Source organism: Lutra lutra, chromosome 1 (genome assembly GCF_902655055.1).
Source record: "Lutra lutra chromosome 1, mLutLut1.2, whole genome shotgun sequence".
NCBI classification, from domain to species: Eukaryota; Metazoa; Chordata; class Mammalia; order Carnivora; family Mustelidae; genus Lutra; species Lutra lutra.
This window is the reverse complement of record NC_062278.1, coordinates 177,904,113-177,928,403: the sequence shown is the minus strand read 5'-3', so window position 1 is coordinate 177,928,403 and position 24,291 is coordinate 177,904,113. Positions and strand designations below refer to the sequence as shown.

The 24,291-nt window shown below is 44.1% G+C and overlaps 1 protein-coding gene across 1 annotated transcript in view; it reads right to left on the bottom strand.

The window, feature by feature from the left end:
- Nucleotides 1–3,509: 3,509 nt before the first annotated feature.
- The window catches only part of IL5RA (interleukin 5 receptor subunit alpha), a 37,081-nt gene continuing 16,299 nt past the window's right edge, over nucleotides 3,510–24,291 (bottom strand). The window contains exons 9-12 of the mRNA XM_047710142.1: nucleotides 21,998–22,136; nucleotides 10,069–10,165; nucleotides 8,893–8,977; nucleotides 3,510–4,980 (exon numbers count right to left, since the gene is read on the bottom strand). Of these exons, the coding sequence (XP_047566098.1) occupies nucleotides 4,894–4,980; nucleotides 8,893–8,977; nucleotides 10,069–10,165; nucleotides 21,998–22,136 (408 nt within the window). The 3' untranslated portion in view covers nucleotides 3,510–4,893. The remainder of the gene's footprint in view (nucleotides 4,981–8,892; nucleotides 8,978–10,068; nucleotides 10,166–21,997; nucleotides 22,137–24,291) is intronic.

Here is a 24,291-nt window from a genome sequence, read left to right as displayed (position 1 = left end):
ATAATGGCAGAACTGAGTGGTTGCAGCAGAGGACAGATGGCTCTCAAGCTGAAAATATTTTCTATCCAGCTCTTTAAGAAGAAACTTACTGACTTTTGAACTCTGACCCCAGTACTTTACTGTTGACTTCTTTCCCACCAATTCCCCATGCCCCTTCTCAGGTTTACGTCTTCTTTCATTTCATCACCTGAGAGGGACAGAGCTTTGCTTTTCGTTTTAATAAATGAAACTAACCTCATAACACACCTTCGTGGTGAAAAGAGTCCACTACAACTTTAAGATAACGCGCGTGGGACACGTGGTCTAATTTTGCTCCACCTGCCACTCATTTGTCGCGAGCCAGTAGGTAGTGTCGGCTCCTGGGAGTTTGGCTGGAGCTGGGTGGAGCCCACGTGACGACCGGCTGGGGAGGTATTGAGAGCCTTTTCGGAACGAGAGCCACACGAACTGTGAGTTCTTGTTACTTCATGTTTTAAGCTTTGGTGATGGTGTACTCTCTGGCTGTCCCTGTCCAGCTTTAATAAATGAGTCTACCCGGTGGAGCTCCTTTCCTTCGAGCTAAAATTGAATATACATCGTTTTCTGTGCTGGTACATTTTTTAAGAAATTCACTTTTTCATTGTCTAGCTAAATTCAGCCAGTTCCAGTTCGGTGGTTAAGTACACAGGCGGGACATTGTTCTTGACCTCAGAGTGTCTTCACTTTAAATGAGACCCCCAAATTTTAAATAGTATAGTAAGTGATATGATAGGATCAAACGGAAGTTACCTGGGGAACACAGTTTTCCTGGTGGCAAAGGAGTGAGATATAGAAGATAACTGTCAACCGATGACGAGTTAAGATTGAGAAGGCTTTGTCCACAGGAGAAAGCTTGCACTGAAGCATGGAGGGTTGAGAGAGCATGGCGTTCATTACGGAGGGGCGCTCCTTGGGGATGCAGCGGGGGAGCCACTGAGGACCCGTGTGCCGGGGGGCTTAGCGTAGACAGGAGCTTTAACTTGAAGGAATAGACTTATCTGAGGGCCTTGGAAGGGGATGGTGGAGGCAGATGTGCCTTTTATGTAGGTCCTTCCAAAAAAGACAATATTGGAGGCCAGGATTTTAGTTGAGTTGTGATGGTCCTAGCTGAGAGATGATAAGGACGATGTTGGGGACAAAGATGAGAATATGGGGGCAGGGAATAAGAAAGGTACTCCTGTCTGGTTTGTGAGCTTGGACAACTCACCGTCCTCTGTGTGAAACAGTTCTCGTTCTGAAGTGAATTTACATTCCCATGTATTACCTAAAACAGAGGGCTACTGGCCAAAAGATAAGATTGTCTTTGGTTCAATATAATCTTCTTTGAAAAATGGCTTTCAAAAAAGTTTGTATTCTGGAACTTGATTTGTAGGGTGTGGAAGCAGGACTGGCTACACTGTGGTCATTGTCACAAAGATCCTTGGGCTAACACCAAGTCCTGTTCTAATTAGGTTTTTCACCTTGTCTCGTGCCACCAAAGACTGTTTTCGGTTCTCTGTTCTCGCTTCTAGACACCTACTTTTTCTTTAACAAATTAGCACCTAAGGTTTATTAATTCCACCAACAGATGGTCCTGACACATACAAGTCTCACCATGAAAACGTTTGGATTTTTAATCAGGATGTTCTTTGCCCATGTGGAATTCTTGCCCAACCTGTATAAATAGCTTGAGGCCTTGAGGCATTTCAATAAGGCTCAGATGGCTGTGCTGTTGGCACACTGTACTTCCCCCTCCAGTCTCCCCAGCACTTTCCCTATGCTGCACTCAGAGATTTCCAACTTCCAAGAAAGATCTTGGAATAAAATCCTTATTGGAAAGGATGTCTTCGAGAAGAACTGTTTGTTCTGAGCTTTCGACTGAAGGCTCTTTGGGAGACAGTTTGCCCTCTCTCTTGTTCTAGTGGGTGATGGAAAGAGGTGGGTGCCAATGTCTAATCGACCTGTTGACGAGGGCATTTATTGGTAAGAGAATGTTCACATTCTGATTTGTCATGGAGAGGGTAGTGAAAACTGGACAGACTGCTTAAAACATGCCACATCCAAAGCCTAACTCCTTCTGGACAGCATTTATACATTACCACTTAGCCACATCATCAGCAAAAAAAGGACTAGGGAACACTAGCCAGATGGTCGGGCACACATGTGTGTCCTGGTTATTTCCAATCATGTTCTCATTAGACACTCGTCTTCCTTTCCGTGATATTATTATAGGCCTTGGTGATCTCTGCCAAGTATCACTCAGTTCCAACTACAGGCAAGGATCTGTGCCAGGGTTGAAAGAGGGCTTAAAGGGTCCAGTGGTCCTAGTCCCTGCAGATGAAAAGATGCATTTCACATGATCCCCATCCTCCTGGAGCACACACTTTGGGGGGCCATCCAAACTGTGAATGGTATGTCCTACAGTGCAATTGCAATAGCTCCAAGAGAGGGGCCGAAGCCCAGAATGAAAACCCAGAGGCAGGATCAACCAAACTGTTTTTGAAGGCTTCACAGAGAAGGAGACATGGAATTTGGATTTCCGAAACATGGGTAGGAGCTGAGCAGTGAGGAAGAGGAAGGTCATAATGCACTGGGGAGACCTCTTGATCTACAATGTGTTCCTTCTGAAACACAAGGACTAAGATCCAGGTGCTGGTACTGGTTCAGTACCTAGGTGAAGGCTGGCTGCTGGGGTTGAGGGAAGCATCTCTGAATCACACCCACAAAAGAGGACTCAGCCAAATTAGGGGCAGCTTCCTTTTTCTCTTCCAGCCTCCTAGCAGAGGCAGTGGCCATAACCTTAGGTTTCCACGTTCTGGTTTTGAAAGATCTCAGACAGGAAACAATCAGCCCTAAAAGGGGACAGTCTGGGGCAGGACCTTTCCATCACTTACTCCTTCAGTAGTGGGTTTTCAAATTTTGGTATTCATCAGAAACACCCAGGGCTGCTGTTCATGAAGTGTGACTGGGAAACAAACATCAGCATCACCTGGGAACTTACTAGAAATGGGGACTCTCAGACCTCGCCCCAGATCTACTCAATCTGAAACCGAGGTTGGGGCCCAACAACCTGTTTTAATGATACCTCCAGATGATTAATGCACTGCCAAGTTTCAGAATGTCTAAGAATATTCACTAAAGATCAGGTTCTTGAACGCATCCACAGAGATTCTAGATCAGTCAGATAATCATTTTGCCAGTGATTGCAGCACCCTGATGGGCCATGCCATCTTGGTCTTATCTCTAAGCAGGCTTCAGTTTTTTCCCAGCAGTCTTTTCTACAGTACTGGGCTTACTCGAGCCTGGTACGCAACCCTTCATTGTGCACTTTTTTCAGTGATTGCACCTGTAAAATGGGGCAGTGATCCAAAGGATGTGGGCTTCTCAGGATTAGAGATGATGTGTGTGAAGTACCTGGTGTAGTTCCTAACCCTTGGCATCTTAGCTCAGGCTGCTATGACAAAGAACCATACTCCAGGTGACTTATAAACAACAGAAATTTATTTCTTATTTCTGGAGTCTGGTGTTCCCAGTTCAAGGTGTCAGCATGGCAGGGTTCTCAGAAAAGCCCTCGTACTGGTTGCAGAATGCCAACTTCTCCTATCTTTACGCAGAGGAAAGAAAACTCCCTAGGGTCCCTTTAAAAGAACACTAATTTCCTTCATGAAGTTTCCACCTTCATGATCTAATCACTGCTCAAAGACCACCACCCCCCTCCTCCTAATATCATCACCTTGGGGTGTAGAGTTTCAACATGAATTGGAGGGGGAAGGGCGCAAATATTCAGTCCCTAATACTTGGAAACAGGCAATAAAAACATATAGAGTATGCTGCCATACCGGGGGTTTGGAACACTGTGACCTCCTTTCTCTGTCCTAAGCTTCCTACTCCAGGGCCAGGTTCCATCAGCACTGTTAGAGTCCTCTCAATTACTAACTGTTCCTCCTACCTCTTCTCTGCCCTTGACACACTTGTATGCACTTGGTTCTATCTGTAGCCCACTGCCCATCATGAAGGCCCCCAGTCTACATGCAGACTCCTATAGGAAGATGTCGAGAGGATGCCTAGATCGGGATGTTTGAAGGGATGCTCGTAGGATGGACCCAGAGCTCCTTGACTAGCACCCAACAAGCTGCTCTCTATGTGCAAGCAAACATCTCTCCAGAAAGTTCTTTCTTGATTAAGTAATCCCTTTCCCAACCCAATTCTACCTAATGGCTTTCTCAGTATATTCCCGAGAATCAAGGCTGCCTTCAAGACTATAATCCCAAATAAAATCCTATTCTCTGCTTTGGAATGGAGTGATATATTAGCTCTTCAGGTTGAGTTTGCCTCAAATCGTGCTTCTTAAATCATAAATAGCCCTCCACCCCCCCACACATGACTTGAAAGAAAAAGTATTCTAGAACTCGGGAGTGGGGGGAAGCACCATGGCTCCCACTTGTTCTAGGAAAGACAGCCTTGAATCTAAGCTCATAATTAACTCCAGGCTGGGCAGAATGCTTTCTCGCTGACATTTCAGTTGAGTATTACCATTGGCAGCCTCAGCTATAAAGCGGGCCCCACCAATTGACATCAGCCTTAAAAACTGTCTCTTGCACAAAAGTTTGAGGTAAGTAACGTAAAGCACGGAGATTGGCAGGTGAGACGTTGGTACCCTGCAGCATAGGAAGAAAAGACATGGCAGAATGGTCAGATTGATCAACCACCCTGAGAAGCAAGGAGTTTTTGAGGAGGAATCCATGCTTTTAAGAGATTCATCTGAGTGTATTGCCTCGCAGCTAAACTGAGTGTTCAGTAAATGTGGAGCTCTTCTTAGCCAAGAAACAGTTCCTGTTCTTCTTATCGCTGAGGCATGTGAGTGTGAGTTCATTTTTGAGAATGTTACAGTGCTGATCAAAACACAGAATCTTCCAGGGTCTCAAGTCCAGACTCTTCCACGTAACTTATGACTTCAATTTCTGTTTCACTGGAAACAGTTTTCTGTAAAACAAAACATCCTCCCTTAGATGTCTTGTAGTACCCTCTTTGTTCTCTTGAATTTCTTCACAATTATTTCCTTAAGTGTATTTTCCTTATAAAAATAGTAAATGTTCACTAAGGAAATATGGAAAATAAGAAGAAAACAAAAATCTATCCCCCACCCTGTCTCCCAAACACAGCTCATTGTTTTCTCTCCAGCCCTGTTTTCTAGGTACAAAGTTACCTTTACAATTAAATGAAGCAAATGGATAGTCAGCTTCATAAATTGCTTTCTGTGTGACATCATGTAATATTTCAAAATATATGTTCTTGGGCTACATCATTGAATAGTTCTACCACTTTTCATTCATAGTTTATTGTAGTTTCCCCTTAAATTTGGACATGTATTTGTCTAAGTTGGGCCATTATAATGTTATTAATGAGAAACTCTGTGACAGAAATAACCTACAAGAGATATTTCTCTACTTTGTTTACTCATTCAACACATTTTAAAAAAGATTTTATTTATTTGAGAGCGTGCATTGTGCATTCACACACACACACACACACACACATACACACACAAAATCATGGGGAGGGGGTCAGGGAGAGGGAGCAGGGAGCCCAACTCAGGCTTAATCCCAGGACCCTGAGATCATGACCTGAGCCTAAGGCAGATGCTTAACCAACAGAGCCACCCAGGCGCCCCTCATTTAACACATTTTTTAATACCTATAATACCTGTTGTACCTTAGACACTGCCTTGCATTGAGTATGCAGTGACAAACAGAGCAGATGTGCTCTCTGCCTTAGGTACTAGAATTTGATGGTTTATACTTCATTTTGGAAGGAACCCTCTCTGGTTACCATTGTAGAAATAAGGAACAGCTGGAAACTGGTTTGTAACAAATCTAAAACACAGGATGCATCTTTTTGTTTTAAACAAAAAGCTGCCTTCTTTGTAATTGATAAAGGTCAACTTTTGGCCTTCCATCTTCCATCCCACCTCTCCCTGCTGGTACCGGTCCCTTGAACGTTACAAAACAATTTCTGACTTGGGTCTGAACAAGCAAAAACTTGCTTAATGAGAGCTCAGGGATGGCAGATATCCTCCAAATCCCAGAACTCTGGGTACCCACACCAAGCTCAGAGACTCGGGTTGTAACTGAAAGCAGAAAGCTTCCTTTCCCACTCACTAAAGGCTTCCTAGTGGGATGCAAAATCATCACTGCCGATAGCACTAATTGCCCCCCCCCCCAACCTTGTAGCAGAGGCCCCGAGGGTGAGTCTGAAGGGCTTTACCTTCAAGCTACAGGCTGGGGCACTGCTACATAGGGCCCAGGTTGTGGTCAGCTCTGAACTTGCTCGCATATTCTCCTAAGTAGAGCATTTAGGCCATAGGGAGACAACATTATGGGGCAATACTTCATTTTCTGAGTTCTACTTGCTATCTCTGTTGGTCTCTGTCTCTCATGTCTTTTTTTTTTTTTTTTTGACATGAAATGCAACAACGTGAGAAGAAAGTAAGTTGTCTAAGAGGAGTCTAGCAATGTTGAGCTCTGACATTAATCCTTTGCTTATTTTGAAACCAACTTGTCTCCCCCAAGTTGTTATTTTGCACACATGACTTGATTTTAATTAACAACAAACCACAAGCTTATACAATAAGCTCTTAAGCCAGTTTCTTTCACCAGCTTCAGAATATTAAAGAAAATCTTTGGGGGCTCTATAGGGAAATTAGATACCAGCATTAAGATGTTCCATTAAGAGACAAGACAAATGACTTCCGTGGGCTGCTAAAATCAGATGTAGTTTATCAGGGATGAGTATGCTGGAGCAAGGAGGGATTGACAGCACAAATTCAGATGAAACCAAAACAAAGTTTCACACTGGGGTCCGTTCTTCTCCAGAAAAGCTATGGGTTAACAAAAGCAAAGCCCCTATTCCCTGATAAAGGCGAACTCGGGATGGAAGTAAGGACAGAGTGGTTCTTCTGTCTGACTCAGTTATTTGCCTGACTAGGTTTGTAACTACTGTGGTCTATAATTATTCCAAACACCCAAATCGAAAACTCTAAAGGTCACAGCTTACTAAAATGATCCATTTCAGTCAGAGTTTGACCCTTACCTGCCCTACAACCACCAATTTATTCATCCCTTCATGAAGCACTTCGTTAGAAAACTGAATTTGTTAAGAAAATAGCTTGACCTACATGAGGGATCTGCAAACTATAGCCTGTGGATAGAATCTGGCTTATTGCCTGTTTTTGTAAGTAAAGTTTTATTGGCCAGAGCCAATCCCCTTCATTTGCATACTGTCTGTGGCTACTTTCGCACCACAATGGCAGCATTGAAGAGTTGAGGGAATCCATTTGGTTGTTAGGTACTTACAATCTGGATCTTTATAGAGAAAGTTTGCTGACCCCTAATCTAAATAACCACTTAATTTAAGGACAGATTTGACAAAGTGTATAATAACTGTACACTGAAAATCATAAAACATTGCTGACAGAAAATAAAGAAAATCTAATGGTCGATACATGATGCTATGTCATGTTTACAGATCGGGAGACTCATTTTTAAGATGTCACTTCTTTTCACATTAACCTACAGTACAACACAATCCTAATCAAGATCCCAGCAGCTTTTTTGGTAGAAATTAATAAAGTTGCTCTAAAATTTATATGGGAATGCAAAACAAAATACCTAGAATGACCAGAATAACTTTGGAAAAAAATCATGTTTGGGGGTGCCCGGGTGGCTCAGTCGGTTGAGCTTCCAACTCTTGGTGTTGGCTCAGGTCCTGATCTCAGGACCATGGGACTGAGCCCCACTTAGGGCTACACGCACAGCATGGAGTCTGCTTGAGATTCTCTCTCTCGCTCTCCCTTTGCCTCTCCCACTCATGTGCTCTCTCTTTCTCAAATAAATCTTTTTTCTAAAGATTTGATTTATTTATTTGATAGAGCACAAGCTAGGCAGAGCAGCAGACAGAAGGAGAAGCAGACTCTCCACAAGCAAAGAGCCCAATATGGGGCTCAATCCCAGGACTCTGGGATCATGACATGAACCAAAGATGGACACTTAACTGACTGAGCCACACAGGAGCCCCTTAAATAAATAGATCTTTTTTAAAAAAAAATCCTGTTTGGAAGCCTTACACTAACCTGATCTCTAGGTTTGCACTAAAGCTATAGTAATCAAGACTGCTTTAGTATAATGATAGACAAATAGATCAATGAAAGCAAGTAGATAGTCCAGAAATAGACCCACACATATATAGATAACTGATCTTCAGCAAAGATGCCGACACAACTCAGTGGGAAAAGGATGATTTTTTTTTTCTCCAACAAAATGATGCTAAAACACTTGGGCAGTCATGAGTAGGTGAGCATTCAGTTAAGCCTAAGTGCTCTGAATGGCAAATAGGGCCTCAGGAAATGCATATTTGGGGAAGTCATTTGCCTTCTCTGTTTTTTTGTTGTTGTTTGTTTGTTTTTTTACTAAGTAACTAGGAAAAGTTCCTCTGAAAAATGTTACTGATTAGGGTGTCCATGTGCAGAAACATCAGAGCTAAACAGAACATTGGACCATCTCATCTATGGCCCTTGACTATACAGAAAAAGAAGTCAGGGCTCATGGGGTTGAAGGAATTGCCCAAGCTCAGTTAAGAGACGGCTGATAGAAAAAATTCCAGTCTGACTGGTGAGGACACTTATAGCTGAGTAGGACCTTTCCAATTCTCCAAGACAGTAGTGAACCTATGTAACATAATATTGAGCCAAAGAGCAGAACGACTAGAGCAACATCAAGTCACTGGCCCCCCTGGATAGACACTCTGCCCTGGAATACGCAAAACCAATAACCTGATGACTAATCTCTGGAGACCCAACCCCGAGCAGATAGGACCCATCATGAGAGCCTTCAACATTACCTCAGGGCTGATGATTACAAGGAAATCTTTAAGACTACTTTTCGGTGCCGGAACTGGGGGAAACAGCCTGGCCCATAAGTGACCTCTGAAAACAGAGCAAAGCAAAAAATTAGGTGAGCAAAGCAGCCTTTCTTGTGTTTCAGTATCTGCTCTACAAATTGACCTACTGAATCTCAGGACCTGCTGTTCTATAAATTTAAAAACTTTATTGACCAAGAGTTACAAATATTATATTTATCTATATTGTAATATTAGTTGGGCTATGATGTGGCTTCTGAATCATCCAAGAAAGATATGATGGTAACCACTTCACGTTGGTGCATGTTTTCAAGCCTAATTTCTGAACATGGGTGATTTGTAAGCCCTTGGTGCCCCACCACTCTCTGTGATGCCGGCTCTAGCCCCCTCACTCAACCGTGCTGGCTCACAGAGTTGCCTTTGGTGTTCCTCTGCTTTGAACTGCCACCCTCCAACCCACAGCATATAACATTTATAATAATGAAGCTCTTTCAAACCTAAGTAACTTTCTAAATTATGAAAGGGCTGAGACAGAACATGTTCTTAAACCTCCTAAATGGCTCTTTGCCTTACTTAGAGCCAAAGTGGGTGAGGAGTTCTTATGGGGCATTTGCAGGCTCATGGATTGTTCACCAGATCTGCATGACCTTTCTACAGTCTGTATTTGACCAAAGGACAGTCAGCCACTCAGGGACTAGGTGAACAAAGGGTGAAGGTAGGAGTCAACACCTTCTAATTGGAGATCATACCGTGGGCACTGGGGTGACTTCAGTCTCCAGGGGGCTGCCTTCCTTTACCCAAGCTATAAAAGGAGTCTGCTAGTGCTCAACTAAGAACACCAAATACTGAGAAGGCAGTAAAGGAATCAAAAGAACATGAAAGTAAAAAGCTTCACAGAAATGAATACACTGTTATCAAATTCAAGAAGGGTGTGTAATGGCTGAGGGGCCCTGCTATGCTCTGTCTGGTTTCCATAAATCACCTAAAGATGTTTCTCACTTTTTAATTTGGTCCCTGCTCATCTTGGAAAGGCTGTCCAAAAGACAGCAAAGTGCTGTAATTCCAACTGCTAACAAGCACCCTAGCGGATGCATGGCAGAAGTGTAAAAATTCAATACTCAGACCTCATTGGAAACATTGAAATAAAAAAATACCTACATTTTACAGATGAGAGTGAAAATTAACAGGATGAAGCAGATGGTTGCCACAAGCACGATGAGAAACCATTCTGTGGAGGGCTTCTGATCATCATTTCCTGATGGAAGAAGAAAGAAATCAGAACTACAATCAGCTACAGATATGCGAAATTACTTGAGGCAGCCATCAGAAAGCTTGGATTTGAGTTGCCGATGCTGGGTGAGGCTGGGCAAGTCGCTTAGCCTTCCTGAGCCTGGGATTTTTCGTGAGGGTGAAATGAAGACTCTTTTAATATTAAATCATGATTTAGGCAGTCCACAGGTATTTATAGACTGCACTTGATGTAGTAATGCCTCCTGAATCTTGGACCTTATCAGCTTTGGATGAGTAGTAAGGTTTTTAGATGGAAAAGCTGTAAAAGGTCAGCCCTCTTAGTAATCTAATTGCATTATAATAAAAATAATATACAAGGTTGGAAACTTAATTTTTAGAGAAAGTAAATGATGGAATAATACTCAGAGTTAACCCTAATGCATCAGACTCTGCTAAAAGTACTTTGCAATCTTAATTATGTTCAGCACCTCTTAACGATTATTCCCATTTCACGGATAGGAAAGTAGAAGCAAATTGCCATTGAGAAAGTATAAATATGTTGCATACTATCTCACTCTCCAGTTAAATTTGCTTCTTATCTGCATTCAAGGACAGATTCTTCTACTAGTTTTCATGATATCTTTGGAGTGTGTGATGATTTTTTAAGATACTGGAAATGCTTTCAGGAAAAGCCCCAGGTCCTTAACCACATGGTTGTTAAAGAGGCAATGCACTTGTTAAACTGCCTGATTCACTTCCAGAGAATAAGGCAAATCCTGCATTATCTCCCTGGATGCAAGTTTGCTTTCTGTGGGAGAGGCCACTCACTAATTCATTCCTTTATTCACCCGTTTCACAAATATTTATCAGACTTCCACACTATGTTTGGCCCTGCAGAGGTTGCTGGGAGCTGGATTAAAGCACACATGTGAGCTTTCCCTGTGTGCTATTTAGATCCATCAAAAAGGAAAGGCTCTAAGCAAATAATAACACAGGTAATGACTTAATGCCAGCTGTGCTAAGTGCGTGGGGGAAGTTCAAGCCACACCACACCAGAGGAAATGGACCCCAAACTTCAGTTTGCCATTAATTGTTTCATTTATAAAATGAAATCGAGTAAGTGGAACTTTCAAGTCCTTATAAATACCCTAAGTCTTCCCAAAGCTCCGACATAACTTCAAACTCAGAGCATTCAACATATCAAGAGGGAGAGATGTCTGGAGGATTTGATGCTAGTGAGTAGTCAACATTGCCTTGATCTCTTGCTGTTTTGCCTCCCGAGAACTCTTATTCGGGGTTTATCTTCTACTTCCCCAAAGCTTTAATCTCTCCTCCTTCATCTCTTCCCTTCTGCTTTCAAATATTCATAGAGTCCTTTATCTTGAATAAGCCATTACTTTGCTCTGCCATCTCTCCCAACTATCATCAAATACCTTCCTATTTTATTTCCTAGCCTAATTTCTTGAATAAGGGATTCAGGCTGCTTCATTTCCCACCCCAGAAACTGCTTTTTTATTTGTTGATGGCTGCCTCCTAGTCAAATTCAAAGGACATCTAGTTTCTTTTTCCAACTATTTTACCTGGCCTCCTTCCTAATTTCAGACATGATGGTTGCGCCCACCTTGATACCAAGTCATTGGCTCTTTAGCCCAATATCCCCCTTCCTCGGTGGCATTCTGTCTTCTCTTTTTAATTTCAGTGGACCCTCTCAGCTCAGCTCGGGACCCTTGGGTCTCTTGCACTGGAAAGTGTGTTGAACACAGCTGCATCTTTTAATTCCGTGTGTTCTTCTCCCAGGTCCTTAGTCCTGGCCCAGCCCTAACACCAAGATTCCACTTCTAGATAGGAAATTTCCCATAGGTGAAACCCACTTAGATATTTCTCCAAGCGGACAAATTTGAAAACTAAACATCTGCTCTCCTTTACATCAGAACGCCTTCTCTCACTGACTTCCCCATGATGGTCTCCATATTGGGATCCTTGGCAGTCTCTATTCTTCCTATTCTCTACATCCCTGCCTTTCTCCACTGACTCAGTTAACATCATCACATCATACACACTCATAAAAGAGAGGCCTGCCTTGGTCTCATGGGTGCATCCTTGCCTAGTGTGGAAATCTGGGGTCTCTTCTCTGCTTGCAGTAGAAGTCACCATTCTGGGCCTCTGTTCCCTCATCTATAAAAACAAGCAAGTTGAAATACACAGTCTTTAAGATTTGTGCCAAGTCAGCACCTTTTCTAATACCACCGACTCCATCCAGGTCACTGTCATTTCCTACGTACTTACCTTTAACAAAATTGATCTTAGGTAGTTGTTTGTATGGCTGAAGTGTTGTAAATTGTCAAAAAGTATAAAAAAATAGAAACAATAATCGGACATAACTAACAGCTTATTTTCTGTACTTATTTTTTTACTGAGTGTTCATGAGTACCAGACACTATGCAAGGTGCTTATCATGCATTTTATCATAATTCTCACAACAGCATGTCGAGGTAGGCACCATGCTTACTTGGCAGATGGAGAAACTGGAGCAGAGAAGGGCCGACTCTGTCCACTGAGGACACAGCTCGCAGGGGGAGTTGGGATCCCAGCCTGGGATCGGCTGAGTGGTGATGCTCTTAACCGTGATGGAGGGATCCCATTCCATGGCCCATCATCCCCAAACTGAGGACACACGGCCCAGGCAGGAGCTCCACTTAAGACATTCTAAGCATTTCTCTATCATTGAACATGCCCCTGAGAGTCCTCTTCCTAGCTGGGTACCAGGGAAGCGTTGTTTCACTGTTGGGTCCCCACTATTGGACATAGCAAAGTTGGCACACTGTGTTTCCACAGGAGGGGGCTGGCTGCATTGTAAACCAGCAGTCCCCCTGATATTCTCAGGCTGCAGTTGGGACTGAATCCCTTTATTAAAAACCTACAACCACAGTATCTTTTTTAAGTTTTAGGTTTTGTTTTTTTAGAGAGAAAGAGCATGTGTGGGAGCAGAGGAGGAGGGGGAGAGGGAGAGAGAGAATTGCCAGTGGACTCTACACCCAGCATAGAGCCTGATGTGGGGCTCGATCTCAGAACCCAGAGGTCATGACCTGAGCTGAAATAGAGAGTCAGATGCTTAACTGACTGAGCCACCCAGATGCCCCAAGTTTTAGGTATTTATATCTATTATTTTACAAAGAGGCATTAGTCATACTTTGTAAAAAAAAAAAAAAAAAAAAAAAAAAATGATAAAAACCAGATACTCAAGGAGGCAAAACTTTTATTTTCCCAAATGCCACAGATACTGAAATGTTTTAGGAGTAATACTCAGTTGTCTGGGTTGTGACTGAGCATCCCGTGAAGCCTCGTTTTTATTGCACTGGCTCATAGCTAATGGAAAGAGCACCTGGGATGAACTAATACTGTCAAATGCCATCTAGCTTTATTTCTCAGTCTGATGTCCTGAATAAGGGATTTTCCTGCTTCATTTCCCCATTTCTGAAACCCACCATTCCATGCTCTTAACCATTATTCAAGTATGTTAATAAGTTCATTCAGAAACTCCAGACTCCATTTCCACATATGGAATATAAATTTAGCAAGGGGTATGTCAGCAGAAAAAAATTATCTGGTTTGTAAGTAGGTTTAACAGGTAAAGTTTGAGTCCCACAGAAAGAAAGAGCTGTGTTGTAAATATTATCAGGGTCACACACTTGGTCCCATTTGTGTCTCAAATTGTGAAATACCTCATAGTCAGATGCATCGTGTGCTGATAATAGTACCGTTCACTTCTGACCATGATTACAAAAATCTTTTCAGTTAAACCACTCTCCACCTATTCACTTCGGCACTCACTTTGATGAAGTTTTTCACTGAATTAGCAAAAATACAGAGACAACTGATTTTTTTTCATTCAATCAAAAAAAGTTATTGATGCATGTAAGTTGCTATGTGGGAAGCAAAGTCGTGGTTGCTGCCTGGAGGGAGTTGACAAAGGAGTCGTTTCTCCTGGCCTGGCTTCTGCAGTGTTCCTGATGCTCTTTAGAAAGATTCCCCTTGGGGCGCCTGGGTGGCTCAGTGGGTTAAAGCCTCTGCCTTCGGCTCAGGTCATGATCCCAGGGTCCTGGGATCAAGCCCCGCATCGGGCCTTCTGCTCCGTGGAGAGTGTGCTTCCTCCTCTCTCTCTATCTGCCTCTCTGCCTACTTGTGATCTCTATCTGTCAAATAGATAAATAAAACGTTTGGGAAAAAAAAGAAAGAAAGAATGAAAGATTCCCCTACCACCAAGTAAGAACAGAGCTCACCCCCAGAGAACAGAGCCAAGGTCAGTGTTATGGTGAAGGAAACATAAACAGGCAGGTAAAATTAGTACAAGGAAAAGCTTTCACATACTCACTGCCGAAAGGAAATTACTTGTGGATTATCTACTGTTTAATTTTTAATGCAAAAGTCTTGAGTCCGTTACATAAATGAGTGAATTAAAGTTAGCATCAACTCTGATTTTACTGAAGGTAGAAAAAATGGGAACAGGTCCCAAGGGTAGTACATATGTCCTTTGGGTCAAAGTGATAAAAATTTCACTACTGAAAGGTTGGGAGATCCCTGAATATATCATTAATTTGAATTTTGGGGTCTCTGGCCTTAGAGATTTTCTTAAGAAAAAGGATTTCCAGATAACTTGAATCTTTTCTCTTACTCAAGGAGAATGCCTTTCCTACCCTAAAACGGAAGCCACAGATGTTTCTTTTCAAGAAATTGATGGGCCCTGCTATTTAGTTATGCAGAGATGTTTTAGAAAGAGGAAGTCACACCATCGGTCCTTCTAAGGAGAGAAGCCCTCCAGACCCTCCACCTCATTCCTGGATGCTCTTCTGACATTGTCAACTTACAGCGTTTGGGAACTCAGCTGTCTGGTTTCTGATGACCTTCATTATCATTTTTGACATCTCGCCATTTTACCTTGAGAACAAGCCAGCTGCTGAAAATTCTGTTCTGTGACATGGCAGTGTGAGGGGTGGGGGTAGGATGCTGCATGGAGAGGGGGAGGGAATGTGATGGTGGCAACCAGGGAGAGAAGATAAACCTAGGCACCAGACCAACTTAATCCCTTACCTGCATCTGGCTATTTCTGGAACTTCGTCAGATCGCTTCCCTCCTCATGCTGTGGCCCCTCTTGGTGCAGAAGTCCGTCATCTATGCATTTAGGCTAATAACTCCGAGGAGGGTCAATTCAATGTGGAAGCTGTTCCACCTTAAATTGTCCACACAAGTGTGGCTCTCAGTGCTTCCATATTGATTTTGAATCTGACTTCAGACTTAACAATAGGTTTCAAGGGAAAAGAGCTAATTAACAAATTGATGGGACTCTTCCAATGAAGCAGCCCTGGTCTGTTTCATAGAACCAGCAGGTGCTGGGACAAGGCAAGCAGCACCAGCAGATGCCAGGTCACGGAGAGGCTATGCCTGCATCTGCCCATGAAGCTGCCCATAGTTTGCCTCTCGTTGCAAGAGGAGGCTGTGGCATCTTTGGTGAGCAGTACCCCAAACCAGGTCAGAGGCTCCCATCGCAAGCACAAGTCAGAAGTAACCCTTTTATGTGGATGAGCTTTTTGAGGCAGCTCTCAAGTGGGCTGTGAGTTTTACCTGGTTTAGGGAGAAAAAAGAGGGCAGTAAATGCAGTCTCAGTGGTAGGGTGGTCCAGGGTCCAGAGCAAGATAGACAAAGCGTGCCCTGTGCTCCTATCTGGAAATGGGGCTCAAGTAGACTGAAACACGGAGAGGAAATGGAGACTGTGCATGCATGCGCACCAGTGTGTTCAGGATTCACTGGAGAGATGGCTGCAGGACTGCTCATTAGGCCTCGCAGGACTAGACGTGAGGAAGTAGACAAGAGAACTTGTTTTTTTGTTGGTCTCTGCTTTGCAGGCTTTCCTACATAGCACTCCCAGGCAACCCAGCACTTTGTTCCCTAAGAGTCTCCTGGGTCTTCCATTAGCCTGCTAGCAAGCACCCTTGAAAGGCTGTGGTCATTGCATAAAAATAAAAAACAAGGGAGTGACATAAGTCAAGCAGAGACAGTCAATTATCATATGGTTTCGCTTACTTGCGGAGCATAAGGAATAGCACGGAGGACACTGGGAGAAGGAGAGGAGAAGTGAGTTGGGGGAAATTGGAGGGGGAGACAAACCATGAGAGACTGTGGACTCTGAGAAACAAACTGAGGATTTTGGAGGGGAGAGGGGTGGGGGTGTTGGGCAAGCCTGGTGGTGGGTATTATGGAGGGCATGTATTGCGTGGAGCACTGGGTGTGGTGCATAAACAGTGGCTTTTGGAACACACACACACACACAAATTAAATTAAAAAAAAAAAAAAAAGAAAGAAACAAGATGAAGAGATGTTGGCTTGGTTGTTATTCACCACCGAGGTCACCTTGAACAGGTGACCTCTCTAGCTTCCATTGTCTATTTGGTAAAATGGGGATAAGGACTGAGTGAGTGGGTAAAGTCGTCAGCCCAGTGTTAGTACGTAATAGGTGCTAAACAAATATTTATTATAATTGCAATTAAACACATTGTGGCAGAACGGAAGAATCAAGAGGGTTTCCCTAAGTCATCAAAGCAAGACCAAAATTCAAGGGCTGTCAGAATCCTGAGAATGCAGAGTAATGAACTCAGACCTGGAGGGGAAAAGAATGCACCAAATCATCAAGATACTAGGGAAACAGAAACACAAGGCATGGAGAGTCCTAATCCTCAAGGGTCTGTGTTAAAATGAGATTACTGACAACTTGATCATAAGCTGGCTCCCACTGCCCATCTTCCTGCCTTTGTTTCCCTGGCTGGCACCATGACCTCTGGGATGTGAAAGCATGACGGAGAGAACAGGGTGAGGAACCAGTCCTATGGCTTGGTTCCAGACCCAGGTTTACCACTTTCTTGCTCTGTCACTTCAGGCATTTCCTTAACTTCTCTGCATCTTTTTTTCACATAATCTATAAATCTACGTAACTAAGGAAATTTTTTGTTTGTGAAGATACACAAGATCACATAGATGAATGTGCCTAGCATGGTGCCTGGCTCAACAGTAGTCCTTTCTTCCTCTGAGCTGTTGTCCCATCTGCAAGGCCCTTCGTGGGGTAGAAATCATGTGTGGAAGGCCAGCGTGGATACCACTAGAGGTGGCCATGCCAGAAAACACAGTAGAATACCCTGCTCCTGACAGTTGGAGACTGAGTCTGGCATCTTCCCTCTAGCTAGTCTGCTAGTCCATTTCCCTCCGTCAGGCTATGTGGACCGCCTAAGGGTGAGATGGTCCCCCCCCCCGCCCTGCCCTGCCACCAATCCCCCACTCCTCTACCTCCTCCCGCCACCCCCCCTGCTGAGAGCAAACAGTGGGCCTGCCAGGCACTACCCAGCCTTTGAAACCACAAGAACCTGGACCTAAGGACACAGTTGACTGACCTGACTACCATATTCACCAACCTGAAATCCCCCATTTGCAAAGAAAACCCAGAATCCCCACGAGTTCCCTCAGCCTCAGGCAAGCCCAAGTGGGCTTCTCAGGTTATTAGGTCACCTCTTTTCATTTTTTTAGACCAGTTTTGTCAGCGTTCATCTCCTCCCTCATGAAAGCCTTTTCATTTGCAGAATTCTTTTTGAAGACCTAGGGAAACTGAATTTGGGACCTCTGCCATGTTTGCCCTTCCTGTTTTCCTTTGCTCGTTTTCTCTCTGTTCTACCACAGTGAGAGAATTTAAAAAGAAAGTATGTGGTGACAAAGCAGAAAATAAAGGAGGAGAGAGCGCTGGAGGTGTCCAGGGCTGAGGGTGAAGCTGCAGGACCTGCCCTTGGCTTCTGAGTCCAGGTGACCCGGGCCAATGCATGTGTTTCCTCACATATTCCCAGCCTCTTAAAGTCCACGAGAGGTGCCTGTGGGGACCTTACTTTCATCTCAACCCAGATGTTTAAACACATCCCTGATATTCTGCCTCCACCTACTTTCCTTAAGTCCTTACAGGCTCTAGGCTGGGTCACGTGGCTCTAAGAACCAGTCCCCCAACCCCTGCCCCAAACTGTGACGGGAGAGCTAAGGCCCGGATTTCCTCTAACGTGTCTTGTGGAAAGAGATGCCTCCAAAGGCAGCAGAGGATGGCGGGAAAACTTTGCTCTACTCCTGGAGGTACAAATGCTACCTATCTCAAACCTAAAGAAATCTTTAAATTAAAAGGTGTTTTTTGGGGGGTGGGTTTTTTGTTTGTTTATTTCTGGTTTTGTTTTTATTTTTGTACCTGGTATTGTCGTGACATAGCTGGTGGCCTTCAGATAGGGCCTTCAGTGAAGTTGGGGGCAAACCCAATCGCTGGTTGGGAGGGCCATGCCTGTGATTGCGGTTAAGACCCGTCTCTGATAAGGTCTCAGAAAGACTGAGCCTGACCAGTGACAAGGCAGGAAAGGCGTGCCGGGTAGACTCACACAACCAACGCTCTCTTTTCCAAAGGGAAGGGTACAGCTGTAGGGCATTCATTTTCATAACTGCTTTTCTCATGCATGGTGTGTGAGGTACATGGAGTGGAGAGAAGGAGAGAGATGAGGGACTGAAGCAAATGGAAGGCTTCATAGGACCAGGGTCAGGAGAGCAGAAGTTTAGGTAAACAGGAGACAGCAGAGATAATAGGGGAACAGAAGAATCCGGAAGTTAAGAAAGATTTAAAAAGGAGAAAGACGTGTGAAAATTCGGAAGTTAGCTCTTAAGATAAGATGAAGAGGCCAGTCGAGGAGGAGCAGTTGATAACCAGTGTTGATAAAATGAAACCAACTGCTATTTCCATTTGAAAACAAACACGTTTTATGTGTTGGAAATCCTAGCACAGGAGGGCCCATCTAGGGCCAAGTTTCTGGATACTTGCCTGCTGGATCCTCTCGCTGTCAAAACAGCCTTCCTGGGTCTCACTATTGAATAACCTTGGGCTATCATGGGTTAATGAGTGAAGCAAATCTATTCCACTTTGCCGATGGATGAATATGTCACCTATCTGAGAAAATTAGCTATTAATAGCCACTTTTGGGCTGTTTGAGAACTGCTGGTTTATTTAATATCTCTGGGTCTCCATTTGCTTATATGAAAGGAGATGGACTTAATAATACGTGAGAACGAGGTGGTATTTGAGTGAGGCTGCAGAGTGGAAATGGAAGGGGAGGGCTCCAGGGCGCCATACATACAAGGTGGGAGAGGAGGAAGGGTGTCTGAAGGAAATGAATGTAGCGACAAAATTGCCTGATAGACTGCAAGCTGAGCGGAATTATGGTTGCATCCTCAAGGGGTAAAGAAGAGCCATGCAACATGTCCCAGAGGAGCCCGGACTTCCTATTATGTTTATTAATCATCTTGATGAAAATGGAAAGTCTGCATTGATTAAATTCACTAATGATCCTAAACTGAGCAGGGGAGTAAATTCTAGAAACGATGGATTTGTAAGGTGAGTGGTAATATTAATCAGCTCATCTTATGAAAAGGGTGGCAGTAAATGAAATGGGATTTGCCATAGATAATGGCAGTGAGGTATACCTGGGGGGGAATTATAATGAGGCTAGTTCTGAACTAGGAAGCTGTTATTTGGGAAATAATAATGGGAGGAAAGCTCTAAAGTGGAGAGTGAATAATTAATTAAAAACAAGCTTAAAATAAATTCTCATTATGGATCACAATTTCACTCTCAGCACTTCTGTGGTGGGCTGAAGGAGTGCAGAAGAATCTTGGGGTGCAGCTTTCACATTTTGAAGTGAAGGAACTGGGAACTGGGACCCAGCGAGGTTAGGCACAGGTCACTAGTCAGGGGTGGCAAACCCAGGCACGCTCATCACCACTCTGTACCCTGCCAGGGTGACAAGAGATCGGCACTCCTAAGACCTACATGTAGCCTGAGAATCCCTCTCAGCACAGCACATGAAGCCAGCCCTGATCCCTTGGCTGGTGAGGTGTTAGCTTCTGCCATCAAACATTTGGGTCAGAGAACGAGACATTGACAGAGTCATGGCTGAAACCCAGATTTCCTGATCTGTCGCTTTTGCTCTGTAAGTTCTAAACTGTCTATGGTCAACACTGACCTGAACTTCACGATTCAAACACTCAGAAAGCAGAACCAGTGTCTTAGCCAGGGTTCTCATCTTGGTTTCTACTGTGTTGGTTTGAAGTCCTTGGACAGCATGGAAAAAAAAAATCTCTGAAGCTCTATGTGCAGTAATGTCCCGGAGACATTCAGAAATATCAATAATTCAGAGCCAATGAGTTTTGTGCCCTTGGAGAATAACGCAGACTTAAAAAAAAGTGACCAACTATAAGTAATGAAAATTAAGTTTCTATCACAGGCATTTGATAAAAAGAATAATCTTGTTAAAAATTTCCTGGGACTGATTAATGTTCTGTTTTGCTCTTGGCAAGCAAAGTGAATCGACTTTGTGCAGAAGAAGCAGTGTGGAGGGAGGTTGTGTGTGTGCTGGGTCTGTGGAGCCAGGTGGGGGCATCAGCCTGGGGAGGTGAAGAGGGTGGGAAGACTGGCCTTGGCACAGTTGGGAAGTAGGTGCACTTTGCCCGATCTTTGTTCCTTTTATCCTTCTTTCTTGTTCCTCTTCCCAGGAAGACTTGTGCTGCTCCTCTGAGTTCCAGTGGGGGATATGGGGGCCATCCCTTAAGGGTGTGCTGATTGTGTGTCACACAACTCTAGGGGGTGCCATTCCCCTTTGCAAACTCTGCAACTCTGCATGGCCAGCCCCCTGCAGACTCATAGTCCCTCTGCAGTTATTAGGCCTTTTCTCACCTCACCCAACCTTCTTTGGAAATCTACCTGATACGTGTTTAATCTGACTCATATCCACATAATCTAATGGGTCACTGCCCACGAATTTCCTGAAGACCCACCCATTAGCCTAAGTGAATGACTTAAGTGGAAAATTTTACAACGGGCCTGAAAGAAAGCTCTCCTTAAGTACACTCTTCAAATGATCAATGAATACCCCATAGGATGAGTGAGAAATAACATTCACATGCTTGACCAGCCATAACCACACAGTTAGCTCCCAGGATCTCACCATTGTTTAATTTGTTCAGCACTTTGCGGCTTGCCATAGTCCTGTCACCCCGTGGCCTTCCGCAGGCAGCTCTGCCACTTCACGTCTACCACTCACTGGGCATACAGAGTTAAGCAAATTGCCCCAACTTGCAAAGCTACTTTCTCATCTGCAAAATAGGTTTGTTGGTAAGATTCACGGAGGTAATGGGCGTAAAGCATAGAGCAGTGTTTGGCAAACAGCCATCCATAAATGTCACCTGTGATCATTGTTTTTTATTTCATGGTACCCTGTGAGGCAGTGAGGTGGACATTATGTGTTATGTCCAGGGAACCCAAGCAAAGTCAGAAGGGGTTTTTTCCAAGGGCATGCAGTCATCACATACCACAGCTGGGTGTTCCGTTCCTGCCATCTGGGTACAACTCCTGTGTTCCCTCCACTGTTCCGTGTTCTCATTGATCTCATGCAACACTGAACCACATATGTCCACGTCCTCAGGCTGCCTGGTGGCAGCACACACAAGAGTTAGGTTAGCCGCTTTCTGACTGTCTACTTTGCCATAAAACATCTATGGAAACCCAGTACATCCAGGCAATGACAAACAGGCTGTGAATTTTCTGTCTTGAAGGTGCAAGGCCACACCTCCAGGCTATGGGATCGCTGTCTGAAGCTGAGTGAGCACGGCAGGGGTCAAAAGGGCAGTAGGCTGACAGAAGATGAGGCATTTGGGTCCATGAATGAATGTGTACACTTTCCAGGATTATCGGTGTTAACCATGAGGACCGGTTGCTCGCTTTAAAATAAACTAAGAGACTCACCCACATATACTGTTTGGCTCCACTCACTCCATAACCCCGTCTGTCTGCACACAGAGCTCACTGCTGCTCTCACTTGAATGGAATACTTAGAAATATCATCAGTTATCGAGATGAATGTATTCGTTGTCATTTTTTCTGTCTAAATGGGGGAAAAATAGCGTTATAAGAATCTCTGGACATGTAATTTAAGTCATGTCAGCTATCAGAATAGAAGGTTGTACCTAAGTGACATGACTCACTGTTACCTGATCCATTGAAAATCAATAGGACATGCACTGATTCGTTTATTCTAGAAAGTTTCAGTTTGAATGTGTTGGCAGCTACCCTTTGGGGTAAGCGATCTTGTAACCAAAATAAAGAAAAAGTCAATGGTAACATCTAGATGATTTGTGTGGGTCTAGTGATGTTTCCTGATGAAGAGACTGGAGTGGCCAGTAGAATGCATAATCCCCCCCCCATCTTGTCCCGCCATATTCTGTAGTCATATTACTAGATAGTATCACTTGATTTCCATGCTCTTCAGCAAGCATCAGCAAACCACAGCGTGTGGGCCTGTCCGGCCTGCTGCCTCTTTTTGTAGGGCCTATAAGCTATGGATGGTTACTGTATCTCTCAATGATGGAAAAATATCAAAAGAGTATCTCATGACACATGAAACTGAAATTTCAGTATCCACAGGTAAAGCTTTACTGGAACACGCCCGTGCCTATTTGTTTACATATGTTTCCTATGGCTGCTTCTGTTCCCCAGTGGTAGAGCTGAATAATGGTGATAGAAACCATACAGCTTGCTAAGCCTAAAATATCTGGCCATTAACAGAAAAAAAAAAAAAAAGAAGAGAAAAAGAAGTTGTTTGCCATTCCCCAATGTGTAGGAATGTCTCAAGCTGAAGCCATCGGGTGGGCACTGTGATAGAGAAGAGAAAAGAGCAGAGTCCTTGAATCTAGGAGGGGCCCGAGTTTGAAACCTTTACTCCAAACTACCTGCAAGGCAAATTCCTTGACCTGAGCCTCTGTTTTCTCATCCATAAAATGGGAATAACAACACCCAAGCATGAATTATTGAACTAAATGGAAGTACCTTTGTAATTCCAAGTTTAAGAACGTACTGGGTCAAATCCTATGAAAACTATGAATATTCAACCCATCTTTGATAAGCAAAACCAGCAATGTTAGTTAGTTGAATACAATAATAGGTGCTCAGTAAATGCTAGTTTGCCACAGGAGATTTGGGCCAACATCTCCAGTCTGATAGCGAGGCTATTTTCTCACAAATGAGCCTTTCTCCGTTCTTCTCTCTACTGCTCAGTGTCCACACCATTCAGCTAATCCTGTAGGCCCCACACCAGAGACGTATCCCCGACACCTGCATCATGCGTTCTTCTGGGTGTGCCCCCCTTGCTCCCCCACCCCACGACCACTGCCTGACGTCTTTTGTGATCTTCGGCTTGGCCCGTTGCCAGAACCACTAACCCCACATGCCTGTGTCCATGTGCCCCCTCCAAGCGCGTCCAGCTTTCATGCTGCTACCACTATTATTCTTTGATTTTGCAGATGCAGCCACAGTTTTGTACTGAATCGAATTTTAGAGTAGCTTTCAGTGCCTCTGGTGGAGGTTTTATTTTTTTATTTTTTTTTATTTGACAGAGAGATCACAAGCAGGCAGAGAGGCAGGCAGAGAGAGAGGAGGAAGCAGGCTCCCCGAGAGAGCAGAGAGCCCGATGCGGGGCTCGATCCCAGGACTCCGAGATCATGACCTGAGCCGAAGGCAGCGGCTTAACCCACTGAGCCACCCAGGCGCCCCTGGTGGAGGTTTTAAAAGGAGAAACCAGGGGCACCTGGGTGGCTCAGTGGGTTAAGCCTCTGCCTTCAGCTCAGGTCATGATCCCAAGGTCCTGGGATTGAGCCCCACATCGGGCTCTCTGCTCGGCGGGGAGCCTGCTTCCTCTTCTCTCCTCTCTCTCTGCCTGCCTCTCTGCCTGCTTGTGATCTCCATCAAATAAGTAAATAAAATCTTTAAAAAAATTTTAAAAATAAATAAATAAAAGGAGAAACCACTCCTTTTTTTTTTCCCCCTTTCCTTTTAAATCTCAGTCACTCTGGGAAAAGTCCCAGTGTAGGATCTAGACTTATTATCACAAGGTTGGCTTTATGTCCAGACTGACTCAGTTATGGCCACTTGGCTGAAGGAGCCATGCTCTCTTACGCCTTCTGCCTGGAACCCCCGCCACTCCAAGAGCACTTGGCAGACTGCTGGGGGCCAGGAGCTATTTATTTCTGAGCCTCAGTGAGGGA